General features: G+C 46.7%; 1 protein-coding gene and 1 pseudogene across 2 annotated transcripts in view; both read right to left on the bottom strand.

The window, feature by feature from the left end:
* The window catches only part of ZDHHC8 (zDHHC palmitoyltransferase 8), a 164,232-nt gene extending 154,568 nt beyond the window's left edge, over positions 1-9,664 (bottom strand). Inside the window, exon 1 of the mRNA XM_028711070.2 lies at positions 9,527-9,664. Coding sequence (XP_028566903.2) covers positions 9,527-9,630 — 104 coding nt within the window. The 5' untranslated portion in view covers positions 9,631-9,664. The remainder of the gene's footprint in view (positions 1-9,526) is intronic.
* Positions 1-9,664, bottom strand: part of LOC144324861 (serine/threonine-protein phosphatase 2A activator pseudogene) — a 59,270-nt pseudogene extending 49,606 nt beyond the window's left edge. The window contains exon 1 of the transcript XR_013391012.1: positions 9,527-9,664. The product of XR_013391012.1 is annotated as a serine/threonine-protein phosphatase 2A activator pseudogene, transcript variant X1 (transcript). The remainder of the gene's footprint in view (positions 1-9,526) is intronic.
* Positions 9,665-14,858: the final 5,194 nt, after the last annotated feature.

Genomic DNA, 14,858 nt, shown 5'->3' with positions numbered 1-14,858 from the left:
TCCACCATTGCACCCGCGCATATTTGCACAAGGGCCCCTCCGAGCTGCCCTAGCTATCCGCCTGAATCTAAGAACAAGGGAGGCTGGGGCACATTTATCTGGCCTGCACCAGAACCAGGGGTGACCCCCCAGACCAGCTAGGGAGAGAAAGCTTGCCATAGTTTTTAGCCCCTCAATGGGTGATGAATACAGCTGTTGCCCCAAGTAGCCCGGCGACTTACTGCAGCAACTGCATGGTTAGTTTCGGCACCTATTCCTCTTGCGGTGGGGGAAAGCACTACCTAACACATTTAGGGCTTTAAACACTTAAAAGTTTGGGGTTTCGCATCCCATTTTGCTTCTGCTCCTGCCAACCTGCTCCTGCTGTCCCCTGCTCTGGCACACCTGCCTATTTTAGGAAAGACTGCACCACTTTCGCATGCGATTCCCCCCCCCCCAAACCGCACGAAAACTTGTGCGTTCTGTGCAAAATGGACGCAGTCGTGCCCTCTGACGGCAGAGGCAGATGGACACCTGCAGAAAAGTTGCCTGAGGCAGCAGTTTCAACCTGCCTAATGGCTCTACAGTGGTACCTCGGGTTAAGTACTTAATTCGTTCCGGAGGTCCGTTCTTAACCTGAAACTGTTCTTAACCTGAAGCACCACTTTAGCTATTGGGGCCTCCCGCTGCTGCCGCGCCGCCGGAGCACGATTTCTGTTCTCATCCTGAAGCAAAGTTCTTAAACCGAGGTACTATTTCTGGGTTAGCGGAGTCTGTAACGTGAAGTGTCTGTAACCTGAAGCATCTGTAACCCGAGGTACCACTGTACTTAATGGGAGCATCTTGAGTTGGACCTGGAAATGAAAAGGCAACTGGTAACCTGTTTTAAAACAGGGGTTACATGAGATCTAAACGGAATCCCAGCCAAAAACCTGGCTGCTGCATTTTGGACCAATTGAAGCTTCCGAGTCATCTTCAAAGGCAGCCCCACGCAAGAGTGCATTGCAATAAGTAAAGGTAAAGGTAAAGAGACCCCTGACCATTAGGTCCAGTCGTGGCCAACTCTGGGGTTGCGGCACTCATCTCACTTTATTGGCCAAGGGAGCCGGCATACAGCTTCCGGGTCATGTGGCCAGCATGACTAAGCCACTTCTGGCAAACCAGAGCAGCACATGGAAACGCCGTTTACCTTCCCGCTGGAGTGGTACCTATTTATCTACTTGCACTTTGACGTGCTTTTGAACTGCTAGGTGGGCAGGAGCAGGGACCGAGCAACGGGAGCTCACCCCGTTGCCACCTGCATCCCTTATTGCAATAAGTACATAGCGATAAATCAAGAAACAAACATGAGAAGGGTCCCGCTTGACAAACATGCCCCTAACTTCCTCATGTGTTGCAAACACATCATGCAGTTGGATCCAGGCCATTAAGGTTTCAGATAGAGATCTTCTTTAATCAAAAACAAAATGGCGCCTCTGAGGCGTGTGGGGGGCTTGGAGATCTGCAAGAATACATCTAAGGTTGCCTAGAGATTGCTTAGTTGTCAAGACAGAGGAAAATAAATGAAAGACTTTGACCCGCTCATCCAGGTGTATGAAACCTAGCCTCTGAGCGTTTCTTTAAAAAGAGAAAAAATACATATAAAATCACTTTATTTATTTCAAACATTTATACACTGCTTAATTTACAACCATCTCCAAGAGTTGGACAGAAGACTCAGTACCTTAGAACTGTTTAAAACAAAACAATCAGAAATGAATTTAAAAGCCTGCTGCAGTAAAAAATGAAGGCAAGGGCTTTGGCTGGATTTGAAGTTCAACTGTCTAGACTTCAACTAGAAGGGAGTTGAGTTCCACAAAATTGGGCCCACAATACCGAACCCAAATTAACGTGATGCAGAGACACAACAGGGGTGTTCACACATTATATTCAAGTTCAGGCTGTAAATGTTGTGCACTCATACATTTATCTGCATGTAACATTCAGCATGTAACATGTATGTAACATGTATGTAACATGCATGTAACAGCGTTGCCTGTATGTGCAACAGCGGCATCTGAGTACATCGACGAGATCCCCTTAACCAAATATATACCCTCTCGACCGCTTCATTCTGCAGAATCTGCACTATTGAAGGTGCCACATAATACCCGTTCGCATCTGTAAGAAATCAATCTTTCGCTGCAATAGCATTCACACTTTGGAACTCCCTGCCTATTGATAACAGGCAGGCAGCTTCACTGTAGTCTTTTTCAGTGCCTGCTAAAAACATTTTTGTTTAGACGAGCCTACCTAGGTATCTAGAATGCTGATATGTTTTTTTAAAGCATATTGCTGGTTTTAATTTTTCTGGGTGTTTTAATGGTTTTTACCCATCGTTGTATTGTTTTATTCTTTTTGTAAACCATTTGGGTTGTTTTTTCAAAAAAAAAATCAAGTGGTATATCAATTTTATGAAATAAATAGTAGCTCTGTATAACTCAACAAGCATACTCTCTTCACACAAACCCTCCTACACTGAGAGAAAGAGAGAGAGAGAGAGAGAGAGAGAGACTGACTGCACCTGTGTGCTGATGCATTAACCTGCAGGGTACCCCATAAAAGCCCTAAACGACCTCGGTCCTGTATACCCGAAGGAGCGTCTCCACCCCCATCGTTCAGCCCAGACACTGAGATCCAGCTCTGAGGGCCTTCTGGCGGTTCCCTCATTGCGAGAAGTGAGGTTACAGGGAACCAGACAGAGGGCCTTCTCGGTAGTGGCGCCCACCCTGTGGAACACCCTCCCTTCAGATGTGAAGGAAATAAGTAGCTATCCTATTTTTAAAAGACATCTGAAGGCAGCCCTATTCAGGGAAGTTGTTAATATTTAACGCTGTACTGTTTTTAACTCTTGATTGGGAGCCGCCCAGAGTGGCTGGGGAAACTCAGCCAGATGGGCGGGGAATAAATTATTATTATTATTATTATTATTATTATTATTATTATTAGGAATATTGCTGCTCACTTGTGCCTTTGCTGCTCACTCATACCTTTGCACCATGGGCTATTATGCACCTTGGACCTCTTTTTTGCACCCCCCTCCCCCTCCCATTCCTTGAAGGTGTCCAAGAAAAGACGTGTCTCCCCTTCTAACACAGTCATGAAAGATTTAAATTTTAGAGCATCTTTGGACCGGTGCTTAAGTAGACAGGAACTGTGGGTTACGGTATGTTTTGTGCTCTGTGCTATCCAGAGGTGGTGTGCTGTACGGATTCAGTGCACGTGCTGCAAAATGGAACGCGTCTTGGCTATGAAGAGATCTCAGCCTATCCTTCTGTGGTATTAGGATCATAAAAGGTAGCTTATTGTAAAGGGCAGGTGAGCAACGGGCAGCCTAGAGGCCACCTGAGGCATCCCACCTACTTCAACCAGGCCACACAAGCCCCAAAGGCAGGGGTCTGCAACCTTTAAGACAAAAAGAGCCACTTGGACCCGTTTCCGAAAAAGAAAAAAAACTGGGAGCCGCAAAACCATTGCGACATTTAAAACAAATATATATCCGAAGCCGTGATCTGACAGTGGGCGGGAAGGTGACGTCGGGACGGTGCGTGACTAACGCACGCACCGCCCCCATGCGACGTCACAGCCAGTACAGCGCCCGCCACAGTGGGGAGTGTCGGGGCGCACAATGCGCCTCCTCCCCTCGCTAGTATCCGCCCCGGAGCCGCGGCAAAGGTGTAAAAGAGCCACATGCGGCTCCGGAGCCGTGGGTTGCAGACCCCTGCCCAAAGGGAAGATGGAACAGAATGATTGGATCAATAAAGGCAGGGGGGTGTGCGTGCGTGCATTTATTTAACAAAATGTATACATCACTTGTTGGGACGCGGGTGGCGCTGTGGGTAAAAGCCTCAGCGCCTAGGGCTTGCCGATCGAAAGGTCGGCGGTTTGAATCCCCGCAGCGGGGTGCGCTCCCGTCGCTCGGTCCCAGCGCCTGCCAACCTAGCAGTTCGAAAGCACCTCCGGGTGCAAGTAGATAAATAGGGACCGCTTACTGGCGGGAAGGTAAACGGCGTTCCGTGTGCTGCGCTGCCTCGCCAGAGCAGCGATGTCACGCTGGCCACGTGACCCGGAAGTGTCTGCGGACAGCGCTGGCCCCCGGCCTCTTGAGTGAGATGGGCGCACAACCCTGAGTCTGTCAAGACTGGCCCGTACGGGCAGGGGTACCTTTACCTTTACCTTTATACACCACTTAATTGTAGTACAGTGGTACCTCGGGTTAAGTACTTAATTCGTTCTGGAGGTCTGTTCTTAACCTGAAACTGTTCTTACCCTGAAGCACCACTTTAGCTAATGGGGCCTTCTGCTGCCACTGCGCCGCCGCTGCACGATTTCTGTTCTCATCCTGAAGTAAAGTTCTTAACCCGAGGTAATATTTCTGTAACCTGAAGCGTATGTAACCCGAGGTACCACTGTAAAACCTCGAAGCTACGTGCTGCAGACCCCCTGTTTTTCAAAAGCTAAGCCATGGACCCCTCTACTTTTGAAAAAAAAAATGATATTTCTACGGTAGTTTTTGTTATGTGAATGAGACCACGGTCCCTGGAACTCCAACTGTGAACCACTGCTCTAAGCAGTTTACAAGAGATATTAAAATTATTGATTAAAAACATGTTTAAAATTAATTAGGGATAATTAAAATTAACAGGTTTTTTTAAAAGGATTAAAAATGCCAACATCTACATGTCTGGCTAGTCTTGCCTAAACAAAAATGTTTCAAGCAGGTATCAAAAGAAGTACAGTGAAGGCACCTTCCAGATGTCAATAGGCAAGGAGCTTCAAAGTACAGGTGCTGTTGTTTTACAAAGGGTTGCCATATTTCAAACAGTGAAAAATCCGGATGGAAAACTTATTGACCTTTTTTTTTTGGAAAGCTGTTGATCTTTTTTACAACTGTGGTTAGTGATCTCCCAAATTGCAATTCTCAACAGTTGGCATTCAGAGATGAGGCATACTGCCTCCATCCAACAGTGGAACTGAGGCATTATCCTCCATTAATTTGTCTAAACCACTTTTGCATTGGCTCCCAGTATGTTTCCGAGCACAGCTCAAAGTGTTCATGCTGACCTTTAAAGCCCTAAACAGCCTGAAGGAGCACCTCCACCCCCATTGTTGAGCCCGGACACTGAGGTCCAGCACCGAGGGCCTTCTGGCGGTTTCCTCACTGTGAGAAGCATAGCTACAGGGAACCAGGCAGAGGGCCTTCTCGGTAGTAGCACCCGCCCTGTAGAACGCCCTCCCATCAGATGTCAAAGCGATAAACAACTACCTGACATTCAGAAGACATCTGAAGGTAGCCCTGTTTAGGGAAGTTCTTAATGTTTTATTGTGTTTTTAATTTTCTGTTGGGAGCCGCCTAGAATGGCTGAGGAAACCCAGCCAGATGGGCGGGGTATGTGTAAATAAATAAATAAATAAATTAGATTATTATTTAAAGCCATCCATGCATCAGATATAGCCATCAGATATATAAGCTATCTGCCAAATAGCACCTTAAACCTAGGTTACAGTAGTTACAATGGAATGTCTAGGCAACATTTTTTTACCATCAAATTATTATTATTATTATTATTATTATTATTAATTTCATTTCTCTACCGCTTTATACTTTAAAAGGGGGAAATCAAAGCAGTTTACAGCACATTAAAACATCAAATAAAACGATCTAGAATAAAACAAGCTTCAAGGAAAATATTTCATATCCTCTTCTTAATGACATTTTGCTTTCCCCATATTTATTTACCTACTTCATTTATATAGCTGCCCCATAGCAGAAGTAATCTAGGAAGGCAGGGTGGTGTAGTGGTTAAAGTGTCGGACTAGGACCTGGGAGATCAGGGTTCCAATCCCCACAATATCATGAAGCTCACTGGGTGACCTTGGAGTCACAGCCTCTTAGCCTGCCTCACTGAGTTTACACAAGTTCATTGAGCTTGGCTTGCAAATAGCCACTTGCCTGGGACAAATAAGCATTGCCTGCAATCACCTAGCAATGGTAAATAGGAAGATGATAGATCCATTTAGCCTTCATCATCCATAGTGAAATGTTGTAGCGAGAGGGTCTAAGGCAGGCATAGGCAAACTGGGCCCTCCAGATGTTTTGGGACTGCAACTCCCATGATCCCTAACTAACAGGACCAGTGGTCAGGCATGATGGGAATTGTAGTCCCAAAACATCTGAAGGGCTGAGTTTGCCTGTGCCTGATTTAAGGAATAGGGAAGTTGAGCCACAACATTCAGAATCAGAACCAAACTGCAAACAGTTGAATAGGATTTCCTTGTGTTGGGCAGATTTGAGGGTAAACCATACACAGCACGGGTCTGTCCTTGTGGCTCGCTGGAAGTTGAAACTGCTTCACATGTACTATTACGCTGTCGTCTTTATGAGGATATACGTTTGACTTTTATTACACCTGTTTTGCAAAAGTCCAGGAAAGAATCGGAATACCATAGTTTAAAACTACTGCTAGAGGACAAGAAGCCCAAGACTACATTAAATGTAGCTAAATTCTGTGCGTCTGCAATCAATGGCAGGAAGCAAGTGGTATCCCATAATGTCCAATCCCCTAAATGTTAATTACAGGGGGCACGCTAACAGTTAATTTTTATATTTAAATCCTTGTTATGGTCATATTGTCCCTTGTATTTCTGATATCTTTTATGATCTGTGATATTGTGTGTGTTGACCGTCTGTGACCGTATTAATAAATTCATTCATTCATTCCTTGTGTTAAACAAAATAAATCAAACAGAATTTTAAAATAAGAGCTTTGTGGTGGTGAAATTATCCCACTGCCTTTGTACTGACTGCCCAGAACATTGGAAAGCAGAACCAAGTTTCCTTCTTTGTTAGTGAATGGTTGGACTACCTCCTGCATATTTCTCCTTATATTTCTGCAAGTGAAGGAACTAGAGACTTAGGTGTCCTGTTGTGGTTTTTGCATGAAAGCTGAACAAACAAGGATAGGACTGGAATATCACTGATATCCCACAGGGCCCTTTATGGCTTCATTCCTGCCCTCCTATATCACAAATGCCAAATATAGACAAATATTAAATATTGCAGCATGGCTCATTTGAACTACATGTTCAAAGTGAAAATCAAGTCCCCAGAACAAACAGTCACAGCTGAAACATTTCTGGTTCAACACTGCTTTTGGGTCATGCACCACACAAATGGCCACCTGGAATTTGAAGGGCTCTCGCCATAGGTCATCATTGCTCCCAATTGTTTTTTACTCAGTTTCAATATCACTCTTATACCAAGGTTTTCTGAATCACGGTGACTCCTCTTTGTTTCTATTTAGCTAAACTGTTTTTTCTACGCTGGCTTCCAGCCAAAGCTTCCAGAGCAATTAGCATATGTATAATTTTTAAAGCACATTAAATCTGAAATATTAATTAAAGCAAGCACCAACAATAAAGACAAAAATAAATAAATAGCAAAACACCAAGGTAGCCATTCAAAGCCAAGAGCTGATAAACATATTCACCTAGTGTTGAAAAGACACTAGGGTCCACTGCAGCTAGCTGTCTTTGTGTAGAGCATTTCACAACTGAGGTGCTGCCACTAAAAAGGCCCTTTATCCACTGAGCACTCTTGAAGGTGGCAGCATCTTCCCCTGCTCTGGTGTCCCCCAGATATTGGTGTCCATCTACCTTGATCACTAGCCATGCCGATTGGGGCTGACGGGAGCTATATCCCAAAATGTCTGGAGGAGCACAAAGTTGGGGAATGCTAGTAGAGCTCTGGAAGCAGAACCTACCAAACGGGTGAGCTCATATGGTAAACAGAATTCTTTCAGGTAGCCTAGGAATACTCTCTTCGAAAATCAGACCTACACCTACAACACGTCAACTTTTCCAATGTCTTGTGCCATGGTAAGCTTGGATGCACTGCCTATAATTAGAAAGGGGTCAAGTCTGCAAAATAGGTGGGGCTGGGTGGGGAGGGGGGGAGAGTCAGTAGAAGAGAAGAGGAAAGCAAGTCTTTAACCACCAGCTATGTCTATGTCTCATCCAGGAAGTATAGCCAGAGTTTTCAAAAGCAGTTTTCAATCAATGTGCCATTCAAAGCAAAAAAAATGCAATTTGTCCCAGATACAAACACACTAAAGCAACAACCCCAGAACCATTTGACTAGGGCAACACAACCGACGTTGATCTCTCATGCAAACATCCCATTTTACCATCAAGGTACAACAATGACTCCAAGGACATGAACCCTTGTTGGGTGTTAAAACACGTACAGTGCATTTTTGCAGTCAAGCTAGACCTACATTTGATACTACATCCCCATAAATACCTTCCCTTGAGCTCAGATCCAGTGAAAATAAGACCGCATGCTAACAGCTAATCAGCAGAGAATAATGTGTGTTTTTTTCCTAATCATCTCAATAAACATTTGGATTCTTTTACCATTCAGAGACCTAGAAGACCCAACAAACAGTTCAGAGCACAAACTATATCTATGCTGGAATCAAAGTTATATAGAGGTTTTCTTTAATGGGCAAGTAATTGCAATTACTTTTACAATCCCCTCCTTTACATGCAAAATTTAAAATGAGGAGAAAACTAAAAGAAAGCTACTGGAAATCTCCAAGCTAAAGCATTTGCGGGGGGGGGGGTGTATGAAGGCAAATGCTTTTAAATCTCCCCCCCTTTCCTTTTAAATGAGGGAATGAACCCCGTTAAGATGTGCACATTAAATACTGGAGTTTCCAGCACAACCAGAAGCTCAATGGTGCTGCCTCCGAAGGATTTTCTCCAGGCAGCCTTCACCATCCTCCCAAAACCAACAAGACATTTGCTGCAAAAAAGCCCCAGAGGCTTAAGGCAGGCGAGCTGAATCTGCCTATATATAAAAAAACAAGAGGCTTGATTTGGCTTGGCTAATTGCAGCAAAAAAAAAAGAAAAAAAAAAGAAAAAAAAGCGCCTTTTGCACTTCTCAGGATGATGCTCACTCAAAACATAATCAACTCCCCCCCTCCTTTTTCCCCTCCCCTTTTGCGCACAGGAGCAGAGCGCGGGGGGGGGGGGAGAGAGAGGGGGAGGGAGACAGAAAAAGAAGACAGCATTTAATTGGCGCCTCCAATGTACACAAGACAAGCAGCCGCAAAAGTCTGATAGGGCTGATTTGCCATGAAATGGTGGTTCCTTATGAGTCCAGGATCTTTTTCCCCCCAATGCCTGCTGGAGCGAGAGGATGTGAATTAAATAACCAGGAAAATCTCTGCAAAGTAGGAAGCGTCCCCCTCCACCCCACCCAACGCCACGGCCGCCGCAATCGCCACCCCCAAGGGGGGGGGGGAGAAGAGATCTGGGCACCTCGAAAGCATCACCACCAAAGAAGCGGCCTCTCCAATGGATCAAAGCAACTCTCCTGCCTCCTCCATAGCAACCCAGTCCCCGAAAGGTACCACAAGCCAGGCCTTATTTGTATCCCCCCCCCCCCGCACTCCCCGCTTCCTGACAGAGCTCGTATCGTCGGCGTTCTCCTTTTAAACTTACGTGAAGACGAAGAACAAAGTAGTAGATCCCACTAATAAGGCGGCTGCTGTGGAGACCGGGATGTATTTGGTAGGTTTAAATCTCTTTCCAATGCTACTGGGCATCCTGTAAGTTACACATCACTAGGTATAAAATCCCAAAGAGTCCAGGAGGCACCAGAGAAAAGAGGGAGAGGGGGATCGGGGGGAGAGAAAGAGAGAGACACACACGAGAGAGAGAGAGAGAAAGAGAGAGGGAGCGAGGTGAAGCCCTGGCAATGCGGAGACGAGGCAGGGGAGGGGGGAAAGGGGGTAGGGAGGAAGGAAAAAAAAGAGGGAATGAGACAGAAAAGAGGGGGAGGGAGTGAGAGAAAAAGAGGGATTGGGAACAGCTGACCTCTCCAGCACAGGAAATCCCACCCACACAACAGGCCTGCCCACTCGGCTGATGTCAACGAGCCCCTTAAGGTAGAACTGCGGAGAGCGCAATTGGAGAGGGAGGACAGAGGCGTTCAAGGGGCCAGGAAAGCGCCGCCGAGGAAAGGCAGTCCCTCGCCTCCCTGCCCTCAAAGGAGCTGCATTTGGTCCCCAGCTACCTGGCGGGGCTTGAAGGCCTCCGCCAGCTTAAAAAATAAATGGAGAGATTTTCATGCTTGCGATAACAGAGCAGCGCGCTTCCAAGCTGGCGGCGTCTCCTGCGTGCGCGCAGCATCATCGCGCCCGGAGAGCCCGCCGCGGAAAATGGACCCCGCTAGGAAGGGAGTGCAAGAGATGCCTCCTTTAAAATGTGTTTATTTTTTTAGTGGAGGGGGTGATCTTCAAGTTTTGGAGGTCACCTTGTAATGCAGAAGTTGTTCGGATCGGGGCTTGGGCTGCGCCAGGGGTTTTTCCTTCCTAGGAATAATAACCTCCAGTTTGTTTATGGCGTTGAGGTCCCGCCCCAGAGCAGCCTAGTGTTGGGTCAAGCCAAAGGCCTCTCATCCTGCTGTCACAGGTGCCCCTCCGATGCTTCCTGGAAGCTCACAAGCAAGACCTGAGGACAACAGTCTCTCCATCCTTGCAGTTCCCAACAACGGGTATATACTGCCTCCTACGGTGGAGGTAGAACATAGCCTGTCTATGAGGCAGCTGCCTCAGGCGGCAGAATCCACCAGGTGGCAGCTTCTGGGTATCAGTAAGATCTTGCAGGGCTCTTGCAAGATCTTGCTGGAAGCCGCCACTTCTCTGGTGCAACTGTGGCTGCCTCCGCCCCTGAAACGAGGAGAAGTGGCTGCAGTGGTAGCTTCCAGGTTCTGGTGAGATCTTGCCTAATGCTGCCCTGTGAATCATGATGTGTGTTTGTGCTATGCAAAAATCACAGTGTGGGGAAAACCCCTTGAAGTCAGAGACGCTTCTCACTTCCAGCAGCCCGTTAACTCTGCCGGCAAAAATCACGATGCGGGGAAAACCGTGAAGCCAGCCAATGCCTTTACATAGCTCCATCCTTATTTCAGATATCGTGATATATCAGTATATTGCAATGTTAAGCTGGTGATATGTCACAATGTTGAAAACAAGGTATCGCCCAGCCCTACGGATAACTTTGTCCTCCATGAATTTGCCTAATTTGATCCTGGGCCCTAAGGAAGTTAGATTAGCTTCAACCAGAGCCAGGGCCTTTTCAACACTGGCTCTGGCCTGGTGGAACGCTCTGCCTCATGAGACCAGGGCCCTGCAGGATCTGATTTCTTTCCGCAGGGCCTGTAAAACAGAGTTGTTCTGCCTGGCCTTTGGCTTGGAGCCAATTTGATTCCCTCCCCCTCTTTCTTTTTTCTTTTTCCTTTCTCCTCCTGTGATGAGGCTGCATTTTAATATTTCAATGTTTCAATATTTTAATGTTGTATTTTAATCTTGTTTTTAAGTTGTACTCATTCAACTTGTTTTTATTATTGCTTGTTAGCCGCCCTGAGCCCGGCCTTGGCTGGGGAGGGCGGGGTATATAAAAAAATTATTATTATTATAAATCCTCTTTCAAGGCCATCCAAGTTGGTAACCATCATTACCTGCTTGTCTCTCCTCCATCTTCCAACATTCAGCTTCATTGCATGGCCTTAGGTTCTGTTATTGTGAGATTTGCTGAACTCGTTCAGCAAAAGTCACACTGCACATCGTCTTTTGCTTGGCGGTGAGCAGCTGCAGCAGCTTCCTGGTCATACGGCTTGATCAGTATATGTACCGATTTACTGACAGTCTCCGTCATACTGAACTATATGGTGGTATATACAAAACAAACCTGCCTTTTTAGGTGGCTGCACACAGTGGTGATTCAGTGGTAAGTGGAACCAGAGCTAACTGAGCCAACTAACTCTAGCTTCCCCTCCACCCTGCTTTCTGGTGAGTACTAGGAGAGCAACACTGGAGGAAATTGACTGCCAGTTCCTCCCCCTAGGTTGGTTTTAAGTTAGAAGGCAGGCAAGGAGACAGGTGCTACCAAAGGGGAGACTGAGGTTGGTGGGGCAGCTCCAGATTTGCCCTAAGGTAGTGTTCCCCAACCTTGGGCCTCCAGCTGTTTTTGGACTACAATTCCCATCATCCTTGACCACTGGTCTTGCTAGCGAGGGATGATGGGAGTTGTAGTCCAAAAACAGCTGGAGGCCCAAGGTTGGGGAACACTGCCCTAAGGGATTAGCCTCCACTGGCTGTACACTCTTAGGATACTGCTTCCAGACTGAGCTTCTTATCTCCTGTATAACTGGGGGGGGGGACAACAAACATATGACAGCACACACCAATGTTCGTGGATCTCTTCCCAGCTCCAGCCAAGGGTGTTGTTAGGGACTGACCCAGGAAATCTAAGCCCTGGGGCTTTGGAGCTGTGCCCTGAAACTTCTATCCCATTCTCCTACTTCTAAAAAAAAACCCTTTTTGGCTGGTACTATCCAAAGTAATGCTAAAGTAAGAGCCATTTAGTGATATACTTATCCTACCAGAGGTGGTTTTAGGATAGCCCAGAAGGGGGCACAACAACATTGTAGCAAGAAAGGCTGGGGGTGCCAAAATTTAGTGGTGTCCAGGGTGCCATTGAAATTTGAACTAGTGAACAGAGTACAGTCCCCCTTCCTTTTTAATTTTTACTTTGCTTACAGGGCAGCTGAGCACACTGCAAATGTGATACCTGGTGGCAGATATGACTAACTTTGATCAATTAATTTAAATGGGTCTATGAGTCTAACCCATCATCTATCTAGCCTGTGTTTTTTTTTATAGCTGCTATAAAGGCGGAGGCGCACCTTTGTGGAAGATGGATCCGATCCACCAGTCGAGTGGAGATTCTTTGGATGTGCATAGCACCTGCACTGTGGACCTGAAAGGCTGTAACGTTGTGATGCCTAACGTGTTTTTCATTCCAGGTCAAGAAGCCCAGCGGATGCAGCGTGGCTGTTCTGTTTATGGCAACAAACAGAGTGAGACCATCCAGAGGCACGAAAGCGACATTATAAATGGCTTGTTCTTACTATGTTGTGATGTTAACATAGGGGATGGTGGGAAGGTTGGAGAGAAAAGTGATGTTATGTCTGATAACCAGTCTTTCCATGCAGGATGTGTGCATGGGTCTTCCAGATTGCTGATGTCTGACATGAAGATGGTCAGGTGTACCAGTGCTCAGGACAAAGCAAAAGTGGGAGGCAGTATGGGTATCATGCAAAGGCACCCTATTAGTGATGATGACAGAGACAAGGTGAACCCGGAAAAAGCCAAGATGCCAATGATTGGATCTGACATGTGGGTTCCAAAGTCACAGAGCGATACGCTCAGCAAACATAGTTTGCAAGGCCTTTCCCTGGGTTCAGACAGAGTTTCTGATGGGAACTGTGACAAGATAAACCTGGGAAAAGCCAGGATGCCAATGGATGGGTCTGACATGTGGGTTGAGATGTCACGAGGCAGGGAGCATAGATTCTTCCTGGTGCAAGGCTTGTACGGAGTACTAAGGCCTAATAAAGGTAAAGGGACCCCTGACCATTAGGTCCAGTCGTGGCCGACTCTCGGGTTGCGGCGCTCATCTCGCTTTATTGACTGAGGGAACCGGCGTACAGCTTCTGGGTCATGTGGCCAGCAGGACTAAGCCGCTTCTGGCAAACCAGAGCAGCGCACGGAAACCGTTTACCTTCCCGCCGGAGTGGTCCCTATTTATCTACTTGCACTTTGACGTGCTTTTGAACTGCTAGGTGGGCAGGAGCAGGGACCGAGCAACGGGAGCTCACCCCGTCACGGGGATTCGAACCACCGACCTTCTGATCGGCAAGTCCTAGGCTCTGTGGTTTAACCCACAGCGCCACCTGCATCCCTAAGGCCTAATACCGATATTTTACTCACTGGGCAATGCAGAATGGGAGGAAAATCAGGGTATTTTCCTAGGCTACCCCATTGCTGAAGACTTAGATACTAAATCTGTTGCTGTTATAAACAGCAACTGTACTGAGGTGCGTTCCACTGATACAGTGGAGATGCGCCAAGTGCGCAGATCAGGAGGAGCTACAAAGGGTGAAATGCCCATCAGGTATGCTCAGGAGTTTGCTAACACAGCTGTTGCAGATTTAGCTGTGGTTAGTGGCTCGACACAGGTCTTGGAACTCGGAGTCTTGAAAGGGGTACAGGGTTTGTCCTCAAAGGACGGGAAACCACGCCCAAAGGCTGTAAGGGTAGACACTGTTTCCTTGGAGAAGGAAGCTGGACCACGTCCAAAGGCTGTGTGCCTCAACACTGATTCCTCAAAGAGGAACAGGGCTAGGGTTCGAGTCCCAACAAAGCCAGGTGTGAGACTTCCTGATAGTCAGAAGGGTTATGATGCCAAGACTAGTCAGAAGTGCAAGATGGTAAGGCCTAAGGCCAATCCAGCTGCAGGTAGTTCTAAGGGTGGAACGAGTGATACAGGGGTATACTGTGTGTATGACATCTGTATGGTGGTTGCGGTTATAATGTTGACTTGAACACAGATCATGAATCAGGGGAGGATGTTAGAATTCCTGCTCCGTGATTGCAGTCATGGGATTGTTGTCTATCACATGACAGTGTCTGTTTTGACTCAATAGTTCTATGATTCTAGATGTTGGGGCCCCCATCAGTTTCCCATCACTTGCTACATTTTTAAAAAAAGACGAGAGGATGCCAGCGACTGACTCGGGGACACTCTCTTGCAAAGCAGGTACTGTGAAGCAAACTTATTGATCCTTTCCACTGCCAAGTCACATTGATCCCTGAACACTTTTGCATGACCAAAGGAAGGAAAGGGAAGCTGTTGCCTTCCAGATTTTGTTGCTGAGTCGCAACTCCCAAGATCTCTGACCCCTGGTCACACTGGCTAAAGTGGACGA

The sequence above is a fragment of the Podarcis muralis genome, chromosome 16 (assembly GCF_964188315.1).
Source record: "Podarcis muralis chromosome 16, rPodMur119.hap1.1, whole genome shotgun sequence".
Classification (NCBI taxonomy): Eukaryota; Metazoa; Chordata; class Lepidosauria; order Squamata; family Lacertidae; genus Podarcis; species Podarcis muralis.
This window is presented reverse-complemented; position numbering and strand designations above follow the sequence as displayed.